Raw genomic sequence first — 26,410 nt, forward strand, 5'->3', positions numbered from 1 at the left:
GTCTGTACAGTGTAGACCCTTTTACTTGCCCAGAGAGCTCACAACGGTGATCATCACTGCTGTGTATATCCCACCAGATGTTAATGTTAGCACAGCACTCTCTCAGCTGTACGCAACCATAAACAATGCAGAACATCTGGCCTGAAGGAACTCTCTCTCAGCTTCAAGATTGCTTTGAGCGCACTGAGTGGAGCATATTTGAACATCTTGATTTACAGGAGCACACAGAGACTGTTCGTTTCTACATCAAGAATTGCACTGACAGTGTTACTGTGGAGAAGCGCATCCATATTTACCCCAACCAAAAACCTTGGATGACCTCGGATGTCAGGACACTCCTGAGAACCCGGAACTCTGCCTTCAAGTCAGGTGACAAAGAACAGTACAGCGTGGCGAGGGCAGAGCTGCGGAGAGGCGTCAAAACTGCCAAGGCGGCTTATAAGAGGAAAGTGGAGGACCATTTCACCAACAGAAACCCGGGGCTGGTGTGGCAGGGGCTAAGAGCATCACCAACTACAAAGGCTCCACACCCGTCACTACCGTCGCTGACACATCGCTGGCTGAAGAATTGAACACTTTCTTTTCCCGCTTCGAGACAAAGGCTTCACACACAGCCGCACGGCCACCACAGACCTCCAGTCACAGGCCACTCACACTCCAGGAACATCAGGTGAGGCATGTGCTAAAGACTGTGAACACCAGGAAAGTAGCCAGTCCGGATGGTGTACTCGGGAAAGTACTCTGCACCTGTGCTCACCAGCTAGTGGGAGTCGTGACCAGGTTGTTCAACCTCTCACTGTCACAGGCTACCATCCTCAGCTACTGTGCCATCATCCCTGTCCCAAAGACTCCTGCCCCAAAGTGCCCCAATGACTACAGACCTATTGCCTTAACATCAGTAGTCATGAAATGCTTTGAGAGGCTCATCCTACACCACATCAAGTCCTATCTCCCCTCAAACCTGGACCCACATCAGTTTGCCTACAGAGCTACAGAGGACACCGTCGCTACAGCTCTTCACACAGCACTCAGCCACCTCGAGCAGCCAGGGAGCTACGTCAGGATGCTGTTCATAGACTACAGCTCGGCATTCAACACCATTATCCCTGACATCCTGATGGACAAGCTGACCAACATTGCTCTCCCCCCTCCATCGGTGCCTGGATCAAGAACTTCTTGACTGACCGCCCTCTAACGGTAAAGGTAGGCACCATCTGCTCCTCCACCCTGACCCTCAGCACAGGTTCTCCCCAGGGCTGTGTGCTGAGCCCTCTCCTGCACTCCCTGTACACGCATGACTGCACACCCATCCACCCCTCCAATACCATCATTAAATTTGCCGATGACACTACGGTCATCGGCCTCATCAGTGGAGGGAATGAGACTGCATACAAAGATGAGGTCAATAAGCTGGCAGGTTGGTCCTCTGACCACAACCTGCTGCTCAACACCAGCAAAACTAAGGAGATGGTCATAGACTTCAGGAAACACAGGGGGGAACCAGCCCCACTGAGCATTAATGGGGACTGTGTTCAACGGGTGTCCTTCTTTAAATTCCTTGCGACACACTTAGTCGAGGACCTCTCATGGACTGTCAACACATCCGCGGTGGTAAAAAAAGGCCCAACAGCGACTCCACTTCCTGAGGATACTCAGAAAGAACCATGTGTAGGAGAAACTGTTAGTGGCATTTTACCGCAGCACTATTGAGAGTGTCCTTACGTACTGCATTACAGCTTGGTATGCCAACTGCACTGTGGCGGACAGAAAGAACCTGCAGAGGGTCATAAAGATGGCACAACACTTCACTGGAAGTCCCCTACCCTCACTAGAAGACATCGGCAGCATGTGGTGTCTCAGGAGAGCTGGGGCAATCACTGCCGACCCCTCACACCCAGGACAGCACCTGTTCAACCTCCTGCCCTCTGGCAAGAGATACAGGTGCTTCAAGAGCAGGACAAATAGACGTATAAACAGTTTCTTTCCCTGGGCCATCAGGTCCCTGAATTCATAAAGTGTGTGTGCGCTATGAGGGCAAATGGTGTAATATTGCTTATTTCTCTCCTTTTATTCTCCACTATTTATTTAAAGAAGCACTATGCAACAATTTTAGCAAAAATGACCTTAATTATGCAGGTTAAGAGTCGTTTTGATGGTTCTACAACACTTTCTGGGTCATTTGGTGGGTGCTTCGTCTCCCCCTATCGCTTCTCCGTGGAAATCCGGATGTGACTCAGCGGAAGTATCCAATCGCGTCAAATCAAATGTAGTCAGATTATAGTTTCGAAAATGCTTTACGGCAGACACACCCCCAAACATGGGACCGGCTAGATATAAACAGCCAGTTGCAAGGCAATTGTTGCATTCATCATGGATCAATCGACAAATAAGAGACTCAAGAATTGACTGTCGGAGGAACAGAAGAAGAAGAAAAGGGAGTTTGACAAAAAAAGACACCAGACACAAGTGAACATAGGACGAGCTTTTGAGGAATGGCGTCAAAGTGAGAGACTCTGAAGACTGCCAAACGGACGACGACTTGGCTTTGTTGCTGTTGAAATTGTAAGTAGCCTACCCTTAGGTAAACTTTGTCTTTGTAATGTGGTTTGATAGTCTCTTGAACCATGTGTTTGCTCGACCATTTTATTGTGAGCCCTGTATGTGTTTAGCTTGGTTTCTTGATGGCTAGCTCGCTAGCTAGTGGGGGTTTAGCGTAGCAGTCACTTGCTACCGAAGCTGCAGGGGGAGCTGTGTAGTGAAAAATGCGAGCCTAAATCCGTCAAAAACTCAGAAACAGCAAAGGAATAACCAAGGATACAACAAGGATTCAAGGAGGTTTATTTGTCACATACATAGCAATACTAACGTAAAGCATGTAGTGAAATTTCGTTTGGTGTTCAGCTTTTTCTGTGCAAGTGTGAAGAAAGAAAGATCAAGAAATATTTGAATAAATAGCAAGAGAAAATAAAAAGTGCAGTGTGTACAGTCCATGTGCAAGTGTGTAAGAAAACAAAACAAAAAAAGTTTATATAGTCTTGTGTGTGTTCAGGATACGGATTGCTTGAGGATAGAAGCTCCTCCTCAGTCTCTCTGTTCTGGTCTTGTAGCAGCAGAGATGTTTGCCTGACCTCAGTCTTTTGAAAAGTCCATGATCAGGATGTGACGAGTCCTTTGGGCCCTGGTACATAGTCTTTTCTTGTAGGTCTCCTGCAGGGTAGGGAGAGGTGCTCTGATGGTACGTTCGGCAGATCGCACCACTCTCTGTAGGGCACGTCAGTCACGGGCTGTACAGTTCCCATACCAAGTGATGATGCTACTTGTCAGGACACTCCACAACTGAGGAGTAAAAGGCCTTCAAGATGGGTGCTGATACTTTGAACTTCCTCAGCTGACGTAGGAAGTACAGTCTTTGCCTAGATTTCCTCAGTGTGTGCTGGGTGTTAACAGTCCATGTTAGATCGTCAGTGAGGTGTACTCTCTCCACTGGCAGCCCACTGATCTTAAGTGAAGTGTAAGCTCTGTTCTGTTGTTTCCTGTAGTCCACTACCATTTCCTTTGTTTTGCTGACATTCAAAGTGAGTGGTAAAGATGAGCAAATGAAATTCTTCACAAGCTTTTCAAAGCACTTCATCACTGTTGATGTCAGGGCCACTGGGCGGTAGTCATTTAGGCATGATGGGCCTTCCTGCACTTCGCCTTCTTAACCTGTTGAGGAGTACGGTCACAAATATGTGATCAGATGCAGCTGGGCCCCTGGAAGTACGATCACAAATATGACATTAGAACGTTTTCAAAAAAGGTTCTATAACATGACGCAACAATTACCCTCAGGGACTTTTCTGCCATTAAACAATTTTAAGAACACTGAAACTATAGAACGTTCTCGTAGAATTCTAGAAGGAGCCAGGAAAATAATTCACTCTCTGGGGAATGGCATTGTCTTAAAGAATTCACTCCTCAACAGGTTAAACATGTTTCTCACATCATACTCGGAGACAGTGAATGGAGTTTCCTCACTATTGTTCTCATCCGCTTCTATAGTAAGGGTGCATGAGTCTTCAAATCGTGCATAAAAAGCATTTAACTCATTGGCAAGGGAGTTACTCACTTTCATCACTGAAGGAGACTTGCTGTCAAAGCCTGTGATGGTTCTCAGTCCTTTCCCTACATGAGCTGGATCACCCTCACTGAAGTCGGCTTCCACTCTGTCCATATAGCGCCGCTTGGCCTCTTTAATGGTCTTCCGTAGGTTGTATGATGCTGCCTTGTAGTCTGACATTTCGCCCGTGATAAGTCCTGCATTCTATGCGGTGGTACGCGTTGTTAATGTGCGGACTTGTCTATCGACCCATGGTTTCTGGTTCGGAAAGATCTTAATCTTCACAGTTGGAATGATGTTGTCAGTAAGCAGATTGATGTAGCTCAATGCTATTTCAGTAAACTCGTTGACGTCAGATGACGACGAGCAAAACATTTCCCAGTCCACGTTGCTATGGGCATCCTGCAGCAGGGCTTCGGATTGGTCAGTCCAGCGCTTGACCTCCTTCGTCATAGGGGGCTCCCTCTGACTTCTCTGTAGATACTTGGGGAGGAGAAAAACAGCGGCATGGTCCGATTTGCCAAAAGCCGGTAAAGATGGTGAACCAGACCTGCATAGTGCTTTTTTAATTAATTTATGCGTTTTACTTTTTTTTTATTATTCTGCTATGCACTGGCTGAAAAAGCACGCGGAATAGGGAATCCGAACTTCCGGTCGTTGCTAGTACTCTTCTGGTGACGATAACAACAATGGCCGCCTCCAAACGCAGTTGTTCTTGCAGTGTACCGGGTTGCTCTACATCAGGACGTAGAAAGCCATATCTCAGCTTCCACGCTTTCCCGAAGGAAGAAACACTCTGCAAGTCTTGGGTGAGATTAATAAGGAGAGATGAGGGGCCTTCTTTTAATATTCTCCGGGGCAGCACTTTCGTTTGCAGTTTGCATTTAGATAAGGAGAGCATCTACGTCTTGGAAAGTGGTCGAAAGAAACTGAAAGCCAATGCAACACCAACCCGGTTTCCCTGGAATAACTGGGGGGATAATCAGCCCCGTCGCCGGTCAGTTTATGACCATGTAAACACACGTCTAGGAGTAGCGGAGGGCGTTCAGGCTGGGGCTGTTTGCGGTGGATAATAATAAGCTTTATTTGTATAGCACCTTTCATACACAGAATGCAGCTCAAAGTGCTTTACATTTGAAGCATGTAACACAATAATAGTCAGTCAGTCATTATCAATCACTTTTGTTCATTGCTGGGGCCGTTTATGATCCACTCAGCAACATATCAAAAATATAGAAAACTAGATGTACCGCAGAGCGGTACAAAATATGACCGCTGCCCAGTCCAGCAAATTTTTTCCACAAAAAGAAATCACGCTGAAAGGCCTATATGATTCTAACTGTCTCACTAAATTGCATTATCCACACTCAATTCTCACTGGTATCTGCTAGACAACAAGTACCAAAACATGATTAGTTCATTAGTTCATTTCACATGTAAAATTCATTTTATACAACCCCACCTCCATCTTGCCTGTTCATAATTCTGAGAAATTCTTGATTGTTTGTGTTATGTTTATGTTATGTGTGTGGGTGTGTGTGTGTGTGTGAGTGTGTGTGTGTGCCTGCGTATGTGCCTGTGCATGCAAGCGTACATATGTCTACTGTGTGAGTATGTGTCATACATATGATTACTGTGAATGTATGTGTGTGTGTGTGTGTGTGTATCTGTTTGCACATGTGTGCACATGAAATGGGTTAACATGACCCCTGGAGGCAAAAAAAATGGTCATCCTAGGGCCTACAGTTCTCAAGATATTCACAGAGAACTGTGTCTGCCCTACCCTCCTTTCGGGGGGTCCAGTCCAGCGGGGGGGCTACAGATCAAAACGAAAAATGACGGTTCCATGCTATCCATGTGGGGGTACATGCCCACCAAGTTTTGTGTACCCCGGTCTTTCAGTGTCCCGGGAATCCTTGTTGGTGTACGTCACTAAATGTACACATAAATTATTTTATTTACAAAACTTGGCATGCATTCGGAGGGTGTCATAATGATCCTACACTTTTAATTTCATGCAGTTTTGACCTTGTCAGCCAGAGATATTGTGATGAAAACACCAAATTTTTTGCTTTTTAATTTTTAACTAAGTGGCGCTATACATGAAATAAGTGGTAATGGGATGGGTTGACATGCCCCCCTTAAGACCAACATACATAAAAAAGGTGGACCTCCTAGGCCCTACGGTTCTCGAGATATTCACAGAAAACTGTCTCCGGCCACCTACAGGCCAGTTGGTGTATAGTAACATAAATTAATTTATTGTGTGGCCCCCCATGAACGGAATTCCACAAAACTTGGCGTGCATACAGAGGGTGTCATAATGATCCTACACTTCCAATTTCGTGCAGTTTTGACTATGTTAGGTCACAGATACCTTCAATTACAACACCTCATTTTTACTTTTTTGTGTTTAACTAGGTGGCGCTATACATGAAATGGAATGGGTTGACATGGCCCCTTGAGATCAACATACAAAAAAAAATGGTCCTCCTAAACCCTACGGTTTTCGAGATAGTCACAGAAAACTGTGTCTGCCCTACCCTCCTTTCGGGGGGTCCAGTCCAGCGGGGGGGGCTACAGATCAAAACGAAAAACGATGGTTCCATGCTATCCATGTGGGGTTACATGCCCACCAAGTTTTGTGTACCCCGGTCTTTCAGTGTCCCGGGAATCATTGACGGAAATTTGGGCATGCGAAAAAAAAAAAAAAAAAAAAAATTCTGACTAAACCTATATGACCGCCGCTTCGCTGCGCGGTGGTCATAATGACATGTCATAAGACTGGCAGCCTTAACCCTCTTACCCCCCACAAGCACGCCATATGGCAACTGTGGCAAGGAAAAACTCCCATATTCCAGGAAGAAACCTTGAGCAGAACCTGACTTAATAGGGGGAGCCCATCTGCTTCTGGCTGGCTGCGCCCTCCAATAGCAGCAGATGTAGAATAATCTGAAAAATTAGTCTACAGGATAAGCTGAGTTAACTAAAAGCTTTCCTGTACATAAGGAAAAGGATAAGGACATACAGTCTGACGTAATCACGAACCTGCCGCTGCCGGTAATCACGCACCTGTCTCAGACCACAACTATGCCTGCGCGGGTGTGAGAGTGAGAGATTTAGAAAGGCAACTAAGGTACCTGTCCTGTACACTCAACATTAACAGGTACTGTGCGACGGATGACGAATTCCGGTTCTATACCCACTTTCCGTCTGAGAAAGTGTTTTGGTCATTTTGGAAATCCGTCCCCCCCTCAGCTTCCAGGTTAGTCTACTGGAGTAAAGCCCAGAGGGCAGCTGATGTCATGGCACTGGAGAAACCCAGCCCTAACAGGAGACTGCAACTGGTTGATGAACTCTTTCTGTACTGCTGTCGCGTTGCTGTTGGGATGAAAGAGAAGGTGATAGCAGACATATTTGGCATCAGCACCACCACTGTGAGCAGAGTGATCATCACATGGGCCAACTATCTGTTCCTTGTCTTGGGGTCAGGGCCAATTTGGATGACAAAGGAACGAGTGCAAGCAACAATGCCATCAAAGTTTGCCTAGTACTGTCCTAACGTGAGAGTGATTATAGACTGCACAAAAATCAGGTGTGAGGCACCATCATCACTCACCCTCCAGTCTGAAATATTCTCCAATTACAAGAACACCAACACCCTCAAAGGACTGATTGGCATTGCCCCATGTGGAGTTATCACCTTCGTCTCAAAGTTGTACACTGGTTCCATATCAGACAAAGATATCACACAGCAGTCAGGAATCCTTTGTCTACTTCAGCCTGGAGATGCATGCATGGCTGACAAAGGCTTTGTCATCGACAACATTCTTTCAGAAGTTGGGGCCACCCTCATAATCCCCCCATTTAAAAGAGGTGGCAGGTTCAGCAGAGAGGACACCGAAAAAACACAAAGTATCGCCCGACTTAGTTAGCTAACGTAGTTAGCTTTTGGGAAACGCACCTCTGATGTGTGATCAGTGGAATATGGGGAGGGAAGTTTTTTTGCGCGTCTGCAGAAGTCAGCCAAATATGAATGTAATTCTGCGGCATAAAGCAGATGTATCGAAAAACAAGTCCATCATGTCTGAATGACTACCGCCCAGTAGCCCTGACGTCTACAGTGATGAAGTGTTTTGAGAAGCTTGTGAAAAACATTATCTGCTCATCCCTCCCTGCCTCCTTCGACCCCCTCCAATTTGCTTACAGAGCCAACAGGTCTACAGAGGATGCCATCTCAAACCTCATGTACACCACCTTAACTCACCTGGAGGAGGGGAATGGGAATTATGTGAGGATGCTGTTCATTGACTTTAGTTCAGCATTCAACACGATAGTACCTCTCACCTTGGTCACAAAGATGAAGGCCTTAGGACTGAACACCACCCTGTGTCACTGGATATTTGACTTCCTCACCAACCGTTCACAAGTGGTTAGAGTCGGGGGTCTGACATCTGACTCATTAACCATCAGCACTGGTGCTCCCCAAGGCTGTATTTTGAGTCCACTGCTGTACAACATCTACACACATGACTGCAAAGCCAACAGTAGTCTTACCTCCATCATCAAGTTTGCAGATGACACAGTGATCTTGGGCCTGATTAGTAACAGCAATGAACAGCTCTACTTGGATCAGGTTGATGAGGTGGCACAGTGGTGTCAATCTAACAGCTTGACACTGAATATCAATAAAACCAAGGAAATGGTAGTGGATTACAGAAGGCAGCAGCAGAACTACAGTTACACCCCACTAATGATCAGCGGGCAACCTGTAGAGAGAGTCACAAGTTTTAAATACCTTGGTGTCCACATTACTGAAGACTTAACATGGACTGTTAACACTCAATATGTTCTGAAGAAGTCCAGACAACGACTCTACTTCCTTCGTCAGCTAAGGAAATTCAAATTTTCTACATCCATCATGAAGGCCTTCTACACTTCAGCGGTTGAGAGTGTTCTAACTGGTAGCATCATCACCTGGTATGGGAACTCCACAGTTAGAGATTGTAGTACTCTGCAGAGAGTAGTGCGCTCAGCTGAACGTACTATAAGAACTCAACTCCCTGCTCTACAAGATATCTATTCCAGAAGAGTACTCCTAAGAGCCCAAAAGATTCTGATCCTAACAATGGATTATTCCTACCGCTGAAATCAAGAAGACGCCTATGTAGTCACAAAGCCAGAACTGAGAGACTCAGGAGAAGTTTTTATCCCCAGGCCATCCGAACTCTGAACTCACACTATACTGACTTTGCACACATTCACTCCTCAGCACTCTCAAACATTTCCCAACTCTGAACTCACACTATACTGACTTTGCACTCATTCACTACTCAGCACTCATGACACCCCCCCCCCCCCACACACACACACCTACAAGACTTTTAGCACTTTTACATCCCTCTCCCTATTCTACAGACCTTTTATTTATTTTCTTATTTTATCACACGTCAAAACACACAAACACACACACACATATCTGACTTTCTCCAACTTTTGCACATCTCCATAGAACTTTTTATTTATTATTTTTGATTTCTCCTCCATCTACCCATGTCCTTGATTGCCTAGCCTTTCTGCCCCCCCCACCCCCATCCCCAACACACACACTTACATCATCACTGTCATCACTTCACATACATACAGCACACTGCTTGCTACAGTAAGCCTCCTCTACATACTTGCTGCACACTGCCCCCCCACCCTACATACACAGCACATTGTCTTCAGGATCTTCTCCAACACACATCCTCTACATACAGTGTGACAATAAACTTCCTTGTATCCTTGTATCCTTGTATTTGTTTATTGTACAGAAAAATAAAAATGACATGTCAAGCAGTTGACATGTCACTTGACATTGCAGTCAAGAAGTAGGGCAAATTAATTTACGAAACCAAAATGTGGGTCATAGTTGTCTAAGCCTCTATAGTGCCTGTTAAAAACGTCGCTAGATAGTATTAAATCGCCAACAACATTGTTTTCTGCAGAAGCCTACCCAAGGCTACAGATTAATTCTGAACAGTTATTTCTCTACTGGCTCAATTATCACACAAGACACTGTTTTGATTTCCGTAGTTGCATTACCCCCAACCCTGACAATAATGTAGACAGCAAATTAAGATATTTTTTCGTTTTGTGGAGCGGCACCGGTAGGCTATCAAAAGCAGTTTTTGATTTTCGTTACCACCGTGTAGTCAAGCCTTAAGCCAGGGGTTTCCAAACTTTTCAACCCGCGACCCCCAAAATAACCGTGCCAGAGACTGGCGACCCCCACTATCCCTGGATGGGACTCAAAAAATAAAATAAAATGTGCACACCGGCCATACGCACTAGGCTTATCCAAACACGGGCTTAACGACAACACAAAAGAACAGAGCAGCCTGTTATGATTTTACATATAGAAATTTACTATATGATAAAAGCAGAATACCTTAGTCAAAAAATAATATCCATGTAACATGAGTGCACATTATTGCTGTCGTGCAAACTTAACTTAAACATTACTTTAATTTCCATTAGAATATCTCAGTCAGGGTAATATCCACAAACTGTTGTAAACATATGTACATTGTTGCTGCGCAAATTTACATTTAGGCAACTATGTTTCAGCATTAATCTCATATAATGAGATGGATGCGCCCTATGCGCGGAACACAGCAAGTCCATTCTTGGTTTAATTGTGGAGACGGCCACACATCATCCTCCACATTTAGATGCGATCTGTATTTGTTTTTAATATATGTCAATGCAGAGAAAGTCTTTTCGCACAGGTATGTGGAGCCAAACGGCGTCAGTACGTCCATTGCGGCCTTGAATAGCTGTGGATATTCCCTCTCGACTGAAATCCAGAACTCAGCAAGCGTCTTGGAATTAAAATCTGTCTTTAAAGTGCGGTCAAGTGACAGCTCTCACCCCCCCCCAAATTTATTTGATTTATGGAAATCATTTCGCGACCCACTCCTCGGCGTCCGGCGACCCCCCGGGGGGTCCCGACCCCCACTTTGGGAACCCATGCCTTAAGCCATACCCAAGTAGCCTAAATCGAGGTTATGTTTAATTATGCATGATTTATTTTGTTATTGAATTCGTAGACTGGGATTCCTCTCGGCAACAATTATGTTTAATGGTAGCCTCCTGCTTTTTCAGAGGGGGCGGCAGGCAGGCTGACAGTGGTACTAGCGATGTACAGTGGCAGAGCAACGCACAGTGGCTGAAAGTGGTACTAAAGGTTCACGCAGCTTCACGCCGCGTAATGCGCGACTGAAGTGGCCATTTGAAAGCTACGCCCACTGTATGTGTCCATGTATGTGTTGAAGTAAAACAGATCAAGTTTATCCTTCATTGCAGTGATTAAGGATTCATCCTGCCAGATTCTTTCCACTGTCAAGTCACTTTTTGTTGAGGTTATAAAATCACACCATAACAAACCAGTGATGGTTATATCCAACCTTGCTATTATCATTAGAATGTTAAAGTGAAGAATACAAAACAACAGGTTTATTCCCTGTGTTGCAAGGTAAGACTTTCACAACAGAGTCCAGGTATGGGGATAATGATGAGACCTCATTCTATACTAATAGCCTCCCTTGCATTTGCAGTACTTGCAACAACAGATACCAGCTACCCGAGTTCGACAGGGACACCCAGTCTTGTGTGCACACTTGCCACATGAGCAGGGATCTGGTAAACCTTCAGGTTTTCAATCTCAGGGACTAATAAACTGCCCTTTCTTACAAAACCATAAGCATCTGCATTTAAGATCAAGGTGGTATCTGTAAATGGTGTTTGGACCCAAAGCTGCTGTTGAATAGGCTCTTTGTATATGTTTTCTTGCATTAGTTGAGGTGCAAGCGGCTTAAGGGCATTACTATCGAACGCAGCAATGCGGAGGTTGTCAAATGTCTCCATTTCCGTTGATGGTTTGAGATATTTGACCAAGAATGTTTCTGCCATTTGTATTGCACTCTGTTAGCTGTGGACAGTTGACATTGAGAATCAGAAAAGAGTTGTCTGGTTTGTGGACAGTTTTCAGAGCTGCAAGTTTGGTTGATATTTTGCTGGTTATATCGCACCCAGTCAGCACATGTAGTGCTGGGAGACACTGTGTGAGCTTGTTTCCCAGCGCTATGCAGATATCACATGAAGTGGTAATATTGATCTTTTCACTCCTGAGTTGCGGATGAGCTAGAACAATTGTTATGTGGTAAAATAGGCACACAAAGACATCTGTGTCACCTGATGACAGTGTCAGTGATGTAGATCCATAAGTTGTTCTCTCACTTTCTCCAGATCTTTTCCCCACACTGCCTCTACGTTCCCCCCTAACTATCCTATGAGCACTTCGACCTCGTCTAACATACCCAGTGGCATTAGACAAAGGCTCCACCACGTTACTGTCGCCGCGATTGCGGAGAAGCACACGGTCAGAAGACAGAAGCTAGCGCTACATGGACATTACCTCCAGCCTCGTTCGCCACACCACTAACACCCTGCTAACTTCCCGATGAACACTCCAACCCCGTGAAACATTATTCCCACCACTGACATTGGGCAAACGATTCAACGTTTGTGCTTGGTGTAAGCTAAACTCTCACTTTGTCCAGCTGCATCATTGCAAGGCAGGGACGCATCTGAAGCCTCACTAAACGAATCACCGTCATTTTCTGAAGGCAGATATTCCCCTTCAGAATCAGGGTCCGCGAATAGAAGATCCAACACTTCATTTCGGGTAAACTTTTTTGATGCCATTAGACGATAATCTAATGCAAATACTCGCTGACGTTGACAATATCGCTGTGATAAAGTGGCTCACACGCACACTAGCTCCGGTATTGCACGCACTGATTCAATGCGCTGTAGCTAGAAAGTTTTGTTTAAAGCATGACCTTTTTTGGACTCGGGGATGACGTATGACATGTCTGCCATCTAGTGGAGTGGAGGTCGAACGAAATATGACACCCTATTTGACTAAATCGGCTGTTTTATTCAGTACCGCATCTTGTCGAGTAAACTCGACCGTGGCGCCTAGAGAGTTTAAAGATTCAAGATTGTGGGCCCTATCATGACATTCTAAAGTGCATCGTCACTCGTCAAGTCTATTCAAATTTAGTAGGATGTCCAGTTCACATTGGGAGGGGTTTCGTTATCAAACGTGGTGCGCATGGCGCAACAAGGTGTTCCTAGGTTTTTTAATCAGTCATATGGGTGTGTTTTGGGCGTAACATCATTTTAAACCAATGAGAATGACATCTGTCATTACCTTTAACGGCGCAACACGCGATATGTCAAATAAATGCATCGGTATTTTGGCATTCAACGGCGCATTTGAAGGGGGCTGCTTGCGAGACCGTATTGAATAGTCATTCTTAAACCATGCTTTACTAAAACCTAGCATAGCCTTTACGCATTTGCACTCGTCTATTATTTGAACTCATTGGCAAAGTGAAACTAACTTCACCATGGAGTCAGTCAACGACAAGACAGTTATATGCAGTTACTTTCACTATTGACTGACAATGGGTTACCACCGAAAACATAGGCTGGAAAAAGCAACACTTACCCTAATATTGCTCAAATGACTGAATAAAACAACATTTATCCTGCAGAGGAGTTGCTTATATCTCGTGACAGTGCGTCTTCAGATGTGCTCCATACGTGTCTCTCGCCTCTCCCCTAATCACTTTTAACCGTCATTACCAATTTGCAAATTATGGTGAATAACTACTCATCATGAGATGTACAGTATTTCGTAATATATTTATTCTAATTATGTTTCCCATTGTAATCGTGCAATTTGTAATGCTTTGCATGGACGTGCGCTGGTGTGCGTTCATGAATGATAGAAGGATGGTGCGTGCACCTGCCAATATGACTGTTGACATGCGCTCTTAAAATAGCATATGAACAACTCGCCATTGACTTCTGACAACGCGCCAGGCCCCTCCCTAGGTTGTTAATTGCCACAACCCTGGTCGCAATGTTTAAAAAATAAACGTGCAAAAAACCGAATTAAGCTTTGCACGGGTGAATAATGAGCTTTACGCCATGCGCTGGAGCCCAAAATACAGCCCTGTGTCTTTAGTTTATTATGGTTTTATTTCCCAGTATTTTTTCAATGCTTCCAGGGACTTTGAAAGATGTATGCATGTAGCCCCATAAAGATGACACGGAACCATTGATTTTGATTCATCACCCGTCCGTGATCGGACACATACACACACAAATGCACATAAACACACACACACATATAAACGCACTCACACATATGCACACCCCATTATCCCCCCCCCCCCCCACACACACACTCACAAGGAACACGCACGCACAACACATACATACACACACACACACACACACACACACACACACACACACACACACACACACACACACACACACACAGAAGCACAAACACAAAAGCATATATCATATATCATATATCATATATCCACACACTCATATACATGCAAAAGCTGCAAGAGTAGGGGACATAATATTGACTAGTGTCATTTATTTTTGCGGAGAGAATGTGCAGGACTGAGTGTTGGTCATATTTTGTACCGCTATGTGGTACATCTAGTTTTGATTTAGTTTATTCATTCGAGGTTCCAAAAAAAATAGTTTCAACTGGAGTATTTTCCGTCAAATGCTGCCAATCAATGGATACTGTTACTTTCAACTCTCAAATTTAAAAAGGCTATTTGTGCACATGAATTTGTGCACTTACCTGTCTTTGCATCTTCATCACTCACATTTTAATGCAGGCCCGGATCTAAGCTGCTCAGATTGGGGGGGGCAAATAGAAATTTGGGGTGGGCACAATGAATAGCCCGCTCAGTTTCACCTACAAATGCATTACCTTTCACCTTAAAACCCTTATTTAATAGCTTTTAAGTACAAGTGGTACTGTCACTGCACATACTGTATCTGTAAATGTTGTTCATACATTGTTCATATTACATAGCCATATTTATTCTGGTAAGGTAACTGCTAATAGGAACACTGCATATATTTGTATTTCATTTATTACTCTAAACTACGGCTGTCAAAATTAATGCATTATCGCCGTGATTCATTTTGAAATACATAATGCGTTATAAAAATATTAACACAATCAACACATTTGTGGTGTACCGATTTCCTTTGTGGGGGGCTGATGTCATATAACAGAAGCCACCAAACCTGAAGTCGCAAGCCTGAGAGTTTATTTTACTGTCTGGAGTTAACTGAAGATGGAGAGGAACCGTGAGCTTGTAGGCGAAAAGGTCCAGTTTAATAAGTTGCCTGATGTTAAAAGGACAGTGAGTGTCAAATGCTATGCTTATAACCAGGCTTGGAATTTCGTAATTTTAGGGGCAGGCCACCTGGCCTTCAGTTGGGCATATTTGGTTGGGGGCACAAAGGCCACACATCAGGCCACTAAGGCCAAAGTTAACTAGGCTACATAAAATGATAAAAGTTATATTTAGCCTATTCACAGCAGTAAACCTGCATCAAAGTATGAAACATGACATATTACATAGAACTGTAAATCATAGAACTGATTTTAATCAGATATCTAGACTACAGTTAACATTTATTTTCTATTTGGCCTGTTATGAAATCATGTATTGGTGAACAATTTAAGCACAGTTCAGCTTTAAGAAACTCAAATAGTCTACATGTTTAGCAGTTTGTGATCATTAAAGGAACACGCCACCCAATGTCAGTAGTAATATTCTTACCTTAACTTTCACAAGTTGAGTCATACCTCAACCGTGTCGGTAAGTGCACTCAAACGTTCTGGTGCACGGCTGGACTGTGTTAGCATGTTGCTATGCTAGCGGGCTTTGACGGGGACTAAGCGTAGAAGTAATCAAAAACATCCACGTTTTCCCGACTTAAATACAGTTGCACGAGTAGTTGATAGAAATGCTACGGCCACACCACGTGAAACGTGGCGATTTTCCAAGCGAATAAACCGGAGAACTACAATGTGTGGCGCAATAGCACTTGGGAGTACTTCGACCTAGCGTAGTAGTATTGTTAACACCTAATTGTAGATCCTATCCACTACAGAGTTTAGAATCCATGCTGGATCGACCCTCAGCCTCTCCCTCCCCTCTGAGCGAGAGAGAGGCACACACACTAGAGATGCGCTAATGGGCTATTATTTCAACCATAACTGCATAGCAAAACTTATCATCCATCAGCACCAAAGTTTTTTGACCAATTTTCAAAACCGCACCCGCCCACCATCCGCTGGTTGTTTTAATGTAGCCTAGGCTATAGGCTATGGGTGATGCAGCGCTGCACTCAAACGCTCTGGTGCACGGCTGGACTGTGTTAGCATGTTGCTATGCTAGCGGGCTTTGACGGGGACTAAGCGTAGAAGTAATCAAAAACATCCACGTTTTCCCGACTTAAATACAGTTGCACGAGTAGTTGATAGAAATGCTACGGCCACACCACGTGAAACGTGGCGATTTTCCAAGCGAATAAACCGGAGAACTACAATGTGTGGCGCAATAGCACTTGGGAGTACTTCGACCTAGCGTAGTAGTATTGTTAACACCTAATTGTAGATCCTATCCACCACAGAGTTTAGAATCCATGCTGGATCGACCCTCAGCCTCTCCCTCCCCTCTGAGCGAGAGAGAGGCACACACACTAGAGATGCGCTGATGGGCTATTATTTCAACCATAACTGCATAGCAAAACTTATCATCCATCAGCACCAAAGTTTTTTGACCAATTTTCAAAACCGCACCCGCCCACCATCTGCTGGTTGTTTTAATGTAGCTTAGGCTATAGGCTATGGGTGATGCAGCGCTGCTGACGTGAGGCTAGAAAGCCCTTGCCTGTTCTAGAAAGACTGATCTAATGCAGCAAATATATTAAAAGGCTAAAGTCGTACATTGGCTATGTTGTAGCCTATCCCCGGAATATCAGCAGCAAACTCTCTGTCTCGCAAAACAGTCTCCAAATAAAACGCACATCGGCCTGTTGCCTATTCTGCCAGCTTGTGACAATATATCGTCCAAAATGCTTGATTGCATTGCATTCTCCACATTTTTAGCTAAATTTTCATGTACCACATCAGCATTTTTGTTCAGTGAATCTTTTGTAAATTGCTTTACAATAGCGTCGGGCCCTTGTCAGCAGCCTTCGGCTTGCCTCTTGCCACTATTCACTCCTTTGTCTTCCGATGTCATTTCTGAGTCATCTACAGATGTTTACACACATTCACCTCCCTAAATAGAACCAACTTGACATTGACTTCAACCTGTGTTATATCCTAGATGAGACTGCCTGGGTTATTTTGTTTCGATATTAGCCTATATATAAAACACATAATTGTAGCCTACCATTCAGGGAATAGGCATTTAAAAGAGAGACAGAGAGTGATATGACTCAGAAATGACATCGGGCGATGGCAGTGCGAGATGTTCAGAACATAAGAGCTAAAACTTCTACAAACTCAATAACATCCACAGCGGAAAAAGAAGGTAAGAAAAATAGTCGGAAAACTTAGATGTGTAGCAAGCAAGCAAGTTTGGCGGTTGTTACTAAAAATGTGAACATGCACGTTGCACTGTTGTTCGGTGGACTTGCAGAATGAATGGAGTCGGAGTTTCTTTAATATCGAGGCGTCATATTTGTCCGATGGCCTGCTATAAAATGAATTGCGCTGTCTGTCTGAAAAAGACGCGCTCGTGCAGTCAAAATGAATGGGTGTCTTCAGAACAGGCTTGTCAGTCAACCTGACATAACAGTGTGTAAAGTAGCCTATAATGTGAATTACTTGTTATTTTATCAAGGATTTCTTTCTTTTTGCAATAAATAAAGTACAATAGGCATTAATTAGTAGGCCAGGAGAATGCTGAAATTATGTGGCAAATTGCGTTTTTTATTTTACAATGATAAAATTGTAAAAGGACGTGACCGAAGCTGAGGCAAGCCAGGCAATAGGCCTATAGGCCCGACGGTAATTGTAAAGCAATTTACAAAAGATTCACTGAACAAAAATGCTGATGTGGTACATGAAAATTTAGCTAAAAATGTGGAGAATACAATGCAATCAAGCATTTTGGACGATATATTGTCACAAGCTGGCAGAATAGGCAACAGGCCGATGTGCGTTTTATTTGGAGACTGTTTTTGCGAGACAGAGACTGAGTTTGCTGCTGATATTCTGGGGATAGGCTACAACATAGCCAATGTACGACTTTAGCCTTTTAATATATTTGCTGCATTAGATCAGTCTTTCTAGAACAGGCAAGGGCTTTCTAGCCTCACGTCAGCAGCGCTGCATCACCCATGTAGCCTAGCCTACATTAAAACAACCAGCAGATGGTGGGCGGGTGCGGTTTTGAAAATTGGTCAAAAAACTTTGGTGCTGATGGATAAGTTTTGCTATGCAGTTATGGTTGAAATAATAGCCCATCAGCGCATCTCCAGTGTGTGCCTCTGTCTCGCTCAGAGGGGAGGGAGAGGCTGAGAGTCGATCCAGCATGGATTCTTAACTCTGTGGTGGATAGGATCTACAATTAGGTGTTAACAATACTACTGAGCTAGGTCGAAGTACTCCCAAGTGCTATTGCGCAACACATTGTAGTTCTCCGGTTTATTCGCTTGGAAAATCGCCACGTTTCACGTTGCGTGGCCGTAGCATTTCTATCAACTACTCGTGCAACTGTATTGAAGTCGGGAAAACGTAGATGTTTTTGATTACTTCTACACTTAGTCCACGTCAAAGCCCGCTAGCATAGCAACATGCTAACACAGTCCAGCCGCGCACCAGAGCGTTTGAGTGCACGTACCGACACGGGAGAGGTATGACTCAACTCGTGAAAGTTAAGGTAAGAACATATATTACTACTAACATTGGGTGGCGTGTTCCTTTAAGGTTACTTTGACAAACTCTTAGTCAGCTGATTTTAATATTTACAGATATAGGATCGAGGTGATATTTGTAACATTTATTTGGCCTGTTATGAAATCATGTATTGAACAATTTAAACACACTGTGAAACCTGAAGCCCAAAGTTGGAGACATGTATAGACATTGCTGCAAATGTAAAACCGGATTACTCTGGAATGGCTAACTGTACAGGGGAATGCACCTTGTGTTCGGTAAGGTCTGCTGTTTCTTCTGATATATGGTTTGTCATGTGTTGAGGGAAAAGTTTGTGAAGTATTCCACCGAGATGAATGGGTAGGGAGATGGCGGGGAATGTAATATGATTAAATTAAGTTACTTTTCTCGCGAACCGTTTACCACAACAACAACATCGGTTAAAAGCTGAGAAAAAGCTCTTTCGTGTGATGTGATACATGTGATATCTGTGTGAGGAGTAGTCTACTTCGGGAGTAGTTCAGCAAAGAATGGGTGAATTTGGACGCGCTTTCTTTCTTGCCGTGCGCTGTCACTTTCTCCACTGCGTAAAAGACTTAAATTAATTTGCGTTGTGAACGCTAAGCTTAATTTGACAGGCCATAGGCTAAATAAAAATCGCTAGTCGGACACAAAGCAGAATATCGAAAGGGGCACCAAGGCCACAGTGGCCTTACTATCTATGACAGTGGCCTGTGAACCTCCGTTTTTCAAAATAGCAATGACGTGGCCGCCGTAAAATTCCCACCCTGCTTATAACACGGGATGACCAATGTTAACAAACTAACTGGCTTAGAAAGCTAAAATGCACATTAGCTAAAAAACGAACCTTATTCAAAACAAGAATTATACAAACAGTAACACTACAGTTAAAACCAGTAAGAATCTATATTATAGCCTATCTAGTAGGGTCTATAACCTCTATGGAAATATGATAACCCTCTCTACTGAAGTATGTAACAGCAAGTGTTATGCACGCAGTGTGGAATAGGGTACGTTGCTGCTCCAATATTTATACCATCCAACCAGCAAATCAGCAGCCTCAAAATTCAGCCTGGGCTAATTAGAAAAGTGCCAGATTCAATAGCTGTCAAATAAAATTGACCAATTAGCTGGGGCAGAAGAAATATTTGGGGGGGGGGGGGGGGCATTGTCCCTCCCAGCCCTATTCTAGATCCGGCCATGTTTTAATGTGTACATTTCTGAAACTCCATTTGCTCCCCTGCCTCACTTGAAACTTGTTAAATGTAAAGTTTTAAAATGGCCTACCTGACATTATGCTCTCTCACATTGAATAATTGGAATATTTACATTAGTTATTACTTGCGGTGATGGTGGGGTTGTGATATCTTTACTTCTATAATGTCTCTTGTCCAATCAAAAATTAATAAATCCTTCGACCAGACCTAACTCTTACATTTTATTAACTGCATAATGCTGCTATTGCAGAAGTAGGGGATGGGGGACTTAGGAGACGTGCTTTAATTTCTTAAATTGGTAGATGGCAACACCACGTGGCATGCATAATATATACCCTTCTATGCGGTACATCTTATTTGTTGTCCATATCCTGTTTGATTTTCAAGCCCATATGACCTGTTCCACAATGACCAGCTTTATCTCTGAGCAGATGTTGACCACACATATTGAGTAAAAACTCAAAACTGAGAGTGTCAGGTCAGAGAACTACAATAAAGCATGGATAGACAGTATTTAGCAAATCACCAAATGTGTGTCTGCATTGGATAACAGCCTCTCCTTTTTTCTTTGCAGTGAATTTTGACCATTTTCAAATTCTCCGTGCCATTGGGAAAGGGAGCTTTGGAAAGGTGAGAAAGGAATCATAATCACTCCAACTCTTATTTTAATTAAACCTTACTTTACTGACATAGTGCCCTTAATTTGACTGCAGTCTTAGTGGCTTCTCTCCATTCGCATATGCCAAAACACACATGCCACCAATTAAAGCTGATTCTACTCTTCCATGCTTCCATTAACAAAAAATATACATATGATATAGGTTAATTTGTCTTTAATTAGCTGTTTTGTGCTGATGAATTGGCATGACACCAGCTCTGTCTTCTGTACTGCTTGCTCAAAACTTCTTGAATACAAATGCAGAATGAGGTCTAACTGAATGTGCTCTGTAGGACTTTTGTCCATTCACCTGTGAGTACTGGGCCATCAGCACAAGCTCATATAGCGTACAAATGTGCACACATTTGTTGATACACTTCCCCACAAAAGAAGAACCTACAATTTTCTCAGAAATATCTTGAAACTGTCAAGTAATTGATATCCATAATCAGTTTCTCCACATGTAATACAGATCTTTCTCTTTGACCTTTCATTCATGATATTGTGGGGGAGCATAACTATATTCCCAGGTTCCTATCTTCCTAGGGTCCTATGTTCCCAAGGTCCTATGTTCCCAGGGTCCTACTGTATGTTCTCAAAGAGTGGATTGTCCGCACACATGCTCCCATCAGGAATTTTTATTGATTTTCACCCGTGTGTAACGTTTCGAGCTAAACGCTCTTCATCAGACTTGAATATCAGACAGAGCCACAAGAGCACTCAAAACCAGGATAACAAAACACAGATCCGCAATTCGTAATCAGGATATGAAAAGTTCAGTGGCAGTTCACTTCAAAGAGGCTAGACATAATGTGGCTTCTCTAAAATACATCGGAATAGAATCTATTAAGAGTCCCCGGAGGGGGGGGCATATTGACACTCTACTTCTTAAACGTGAACTGTATTGGATTTACACACTGGATACAATGGCACCTAAAGGTTTAAATTAAATGAAGACTTCAGTATTAGGCCTTTTCTGTAACTGATTTTGTGATGTTGTGTCTCAACTCGACGGTGTGAAGTGCTCTTTGGATATGGTTATTTTCTAAATGTGAATGTAGTCTCCTTTATAGAAATGTATGATTAGTAACCTGTAGACTGAATAGACGCCAATATCATGTTTACTTATTATGACAGCCTAATGCGGCCTGATACACAGCCAAGTACTCTGATAGGGTGGAAGCTTGTACTTATTTAAAAAAAAAAAAAAAAAATTGATTTTACAAAGTATAGTATATAAATGTTTTTCTATAAGTGCATGTTTTTTGTAGATATTATGACGTTGTGTATATATAAGTGTTTTGTAAATCTATTTAAATCTATCACTCTGATGGGTCATGTGACCTTTTGTACTTGTTTAAATATGGTGACTGTCTGTCTGATATTCAAGTCTGATGAAGAGCGTTTAGCTCGAAACGTTACACATGGGTGAAAATCAATAAAAATTCCTGATGGGAGCATGTGTGCGGACAATCCACTCTTTGATAGCCTAGCACTTTTTGTCCAGCACCTGCCTTGGATGTGCGCACCAACATACTACTTTTCCTACTGTATGTTCCCCAGTTAAATTTTCTGCTTACACAGAGTGGCTGAATCTCAATGTCCCCCCTCACAGACTTTGATGTGCATTCCCATGAAAGTCTTTGAGGGCTTAGTGCTGTCCCAATGTATAATTGTGAAGTGCATGAGGGCTCACTCTCACCCTTTCCATGCCCTTTCCATAAGTCGGGATTTATGCACTTTACCCAAGAAAATTAATAACAAATCATAATTTTGTGACGTGAAACACACAGTTATCCAAAGGGAGGCTACACATTTTTGGTGTTGTCAATTTAACAATATGTCATTCAAGATATCTGTAACGTAATTGTGACTAGGCGAAACGTCAGATAGAGATATCTGTAATTTAGTTTTGACTAGGCAAAACTAAATTACAGATATCTGTCATCACGTCATTGAAAACAACATTCAACTCGTCACACATCTTAAATGGCAATTGCAGATATCTTTAATTCAGTTTTGACTAGGCAGAATGAAAGGTGAAGATATCTCAAACGTCATTATGACTAGTGCAAATTATTGTGCAAGACGTTGCTCTTTAGTTCCGTAGCAGAGCCCATCTACTTATTAGACGTTCTCTGTCAGCTAATTTCCCCTCCCCAACATAATCGAAGAAAAAGTGGGCTTATTTCCTTATTTCTATGAATGGAAGAAGAATAAGCAGGCTGTAATGTCTTGTTGACATCTAAAATAACTAAAACTCAGGGACACCGTGCAGGTTTATTAGACTCTCACGTTATCAACTGGCTTGATCTCTGTTTCGTAGCCTACATAAATTAGTAGGCCTAGGCTACTAAATGCACCAGCACCATCTACAGGAAATTCCATTCATAATGGTGTTGGCTGTAATCGAAAAAATCAAAGCAACATTGAATCATCAATTCTTGCTGCCAGCTCCTGTCTTGCATAGGCTGCAGCATTAAAAAGACGATTAAAAACTCCTTCGCCCTCTGGCTGCTCTGACATGGTGCTAATTAGTGCTAATTACAAAGTTAACAGGTGCTATGTGATTTGATGATTTGAACAACAACATGCTCTTCTCCCGCCTAAAGTGGGATGCGGGCCTAATTTGCATAGCAATACAGATATCTCTAACGTAATTTCGCCTAGTCAAAACTCTAATTCAAGATATCTATAATTACATTTTGAATAGGCAGAATGAAAGTTATAGATATCTCCAATTTCAGATATCTCTAATCAAAACTCATTCAAGATATCTATAACTTGATAATAGATATCTACAATCAAATTATGACTATCCCTAACTCCAGTTTGAAATATCTACAACGTCATTTTGACTAGTCAAAATTCCATTTACAGATATCTACAATGTCATTTCGCCTAGTCAAAACTTAATTCAAGATATCTGAAAAGGAACATGTAGATATCTTGAATTGAAGTGAATTAAATATATCTTCAACTGGAGTTATGACTAGTCAGAATCAAATTGTAGATATCTCTAACTGGAATTACAGATATCTACAATTCAATTGCAGATATCCGTAATTCACATAGTGGATATCTGCAACTGAATTGTAGATATCCGTAATGATAAACCCCATAGAAATGAATGGCAAATGTGGCGTCATTTGTCCTAGGAAGAATGTCTTTGTGGATATCTGAAATGACAATTATGGATAGGAAGAATTCAATTGCGGATATCTAAAATGTTCGTTTTGACTAGGCAAAACTGAATTACAGATATCTGCAATACATATCCAGTTTAGCGGGTAAATGTTAAAATCGCTTGCCATAGCGGGCTCCCTGGCAACAACACAAGAGGCAAGTCTCACTCTCATTACAAAAAGGCAAGGTAATTTATCACAAAATTAACACTACAGAAAGAAACATTCGCTGAGACATTTTCCTTATTCCTCAACCATAGTAAGCAATTCTTATAACTTATTTATGCGTTTCCTGTATTTGTTTTCCGACCTGATGTCATGAACACACTTTTTTCGGAGGTCAGGATTTTTGAAGTCGGGTCCTCTGAGTTTACAGTCAGCGTGAAGGTAGTATTATAAATGGATATCAGTTAACCCTTTGCAGACTGCACACTCTAGATTCAGTACCCCACCGATGACGTTCAGTCTAATAACTCTGCCATACCCCAAGCAATTTTATCAATTGAACTTCCTCAAAAACGTCACATCATAGGCTTTCTGGCGATATGATTGGTTAAGGGATTTGTGCCTGAATTTCTTTTACTACATGAAGGAAAAATTAAGAGTTCACGTCTCCCTCTACTAGAGGAAAAACAGCAGGAAGCACTATGCATCATTCATCTTGATGTCGTCTAAAGGAGAAACTACTGGATCATCTGAGGTAAAAACAAGTCTTTTTATGTTATAATTACTTGTTATCCATGTTATTACTTCAAAGTCGTTTTTAAAAGTTATTTTTGATGGTAATTACACCGTGTATGCATGGCCGTAATATAATGTGTGTGTGTGTGTGTTCAGCTGACAAAGATAAGCTGGAATTTTAGCACACTGTAATCTAGTAAACGCATTATTTTCAGTCATTTTTGGGGGGTTACTATATGTCAACCAATATTACAGACCTACTAGGACTGACACTTTAACGATTTGTTCTATTTTGAACGATGTTGCTTGCTTGTCATGTGATGATACAGAAAACTAGCTGAAAGTTAGGTAGTGCTAATGTTAGCACCAGAAAAGGCTGCAACATGTCCTTGACGCATACATGGATTTCTATGGAACGTCACGAAAACATGCGTGCACAACCAAGAGGCAGAAAGCACCACAGAACAGCATACATGGATTTCTATGGAACGTCAGGAAAACATGCGTGCGCAACCAAGAGGCAGAAAGCACCACAGAACAGCATAGAGCAATGCAAAAGAGCAAAAGAATAAAATGAGTTTTTGTGCTGAAAACTGCACCAATTCGAAATCACGATGGCTAGAGAATGTTAAATATGTTCAATATCCCTAACGGAATGCATGTCTTCGCCAAAAATGACAAAATACGATGTTATATTAATAATCCAAATGAACGTCAAACTTTGAAATATAGTCTGAAATGAGATGTTATTATCATTGAGACAACAGGGGTATACAAAAAAATCCGATTGTAGCTTACATCAGCCGACTATTTAGGTTAAGTTTATAACGTTGTGGACGGCCACCAAGCGTCTTCTGCCTCGCGGCTGCGCGCGCATCTAGTTTTGTTGGTAAACGGGAAACCCGTGTATAGAGCAATGCAAAAGAGCAAAAGAATAAAATGAGTTTTTGTGCTGAAAACTGCACCAATTCGAAATCATGATGGCTAGAGAATGTTAAATATGTTCAATATCCCTAACGGAATGCATGTCTTCGCCAAAAATGACAAAATACGATGTTATATTAATAATCCAAATGAACGTCAAACTTTGAAATATAGTCTGAAATGAGATGTTATTATCATTGAGACAACAGGGGTATACAAAAAAATCCGATTGTAGCTTACAGCAGCCAACTATTTAGGTTAAGTTTATAACGTTGTGGACGGCCACCAAGCGTCTTCTGCCTCGCGGCTGCGCGCGCATCTAGTTTTGTTGGTAAACGGGAAACCCGTGTATAGTCCTGTCATTACGTCGAAATATGTAGCACAATTTACAGTTGTTTGTAGCCAAACTAGAAACACCTGACATGAATGACAACATTAATGTTACATTACCGACGTGAAGATTGTGTTGATCACCGATGGTGTAACGTGTAAGGATTTTATTAATTGACTGCTGTTTTCATGAATACATGACTAAAGATTTGTTATAAATGTCTTAGTATTGTTTAGTTTTTAGGCTGTCAGGTTGTCTGCTAAGATTATGAGGTTTTTTTTTGAGGGTTACTAACTATGATGGGAGCTCATATACCCAAGTCTACTCGTCGACACATTATTTTCTAAGGGGGTGTTTTGTCTTCACGCAACTGCAGTAAAATGCACGGTGTGTATGTGTTTGCATATGCTGTTTAGATGTTTTCTGTCATATCTCCTGACTAATGTTCATGAATC

General features: G+C 42.5%; 1 protein-coding gene across 1 annotated transcript in view; it reads left to right on the forward strand.

The window, feature by feature from the left end:
* The window catches only part of stk32c (serine/threonine kinase 32C), a 484,207-nt gene that overhangs the window by 47,278 nt on the left and 410,519 nt on the right, over positions 1 to 26,410 (forward strand). Inside the window, exon 2 of the mRNA XM_076286494.1 lies at positions 20,751 to 20,806. Coding sequence (XP_076142609.1) covers positions 20,751 to 20,806 — 56 coding nt within the window. The remainder of the gene's footprint in view (positions 1 to 20,750; positions 20,807 to 26,410) is intronic.

Source organism: Alosa pseudoharengus, unplaced genomic scaffold, assembly GCF_046254945.1.
Source record: "Alosa pseudoharengus isolate Yale_2024_CS ecotype anadromous, Long Island Sound unplaced genomic scaffold, YU_APseudo_1.1 YU_APseudo_1.1_scf_15, whole genome shotgun sequence".
In the NCBI taxonomy this organism is placed as follows: domain Eukaryota; kingdom Metazoa; phylum Chordata; class Actinopteri; order Clupeiformes; family Clupeidae; genus Alosa; species Alosa pseudoharengus.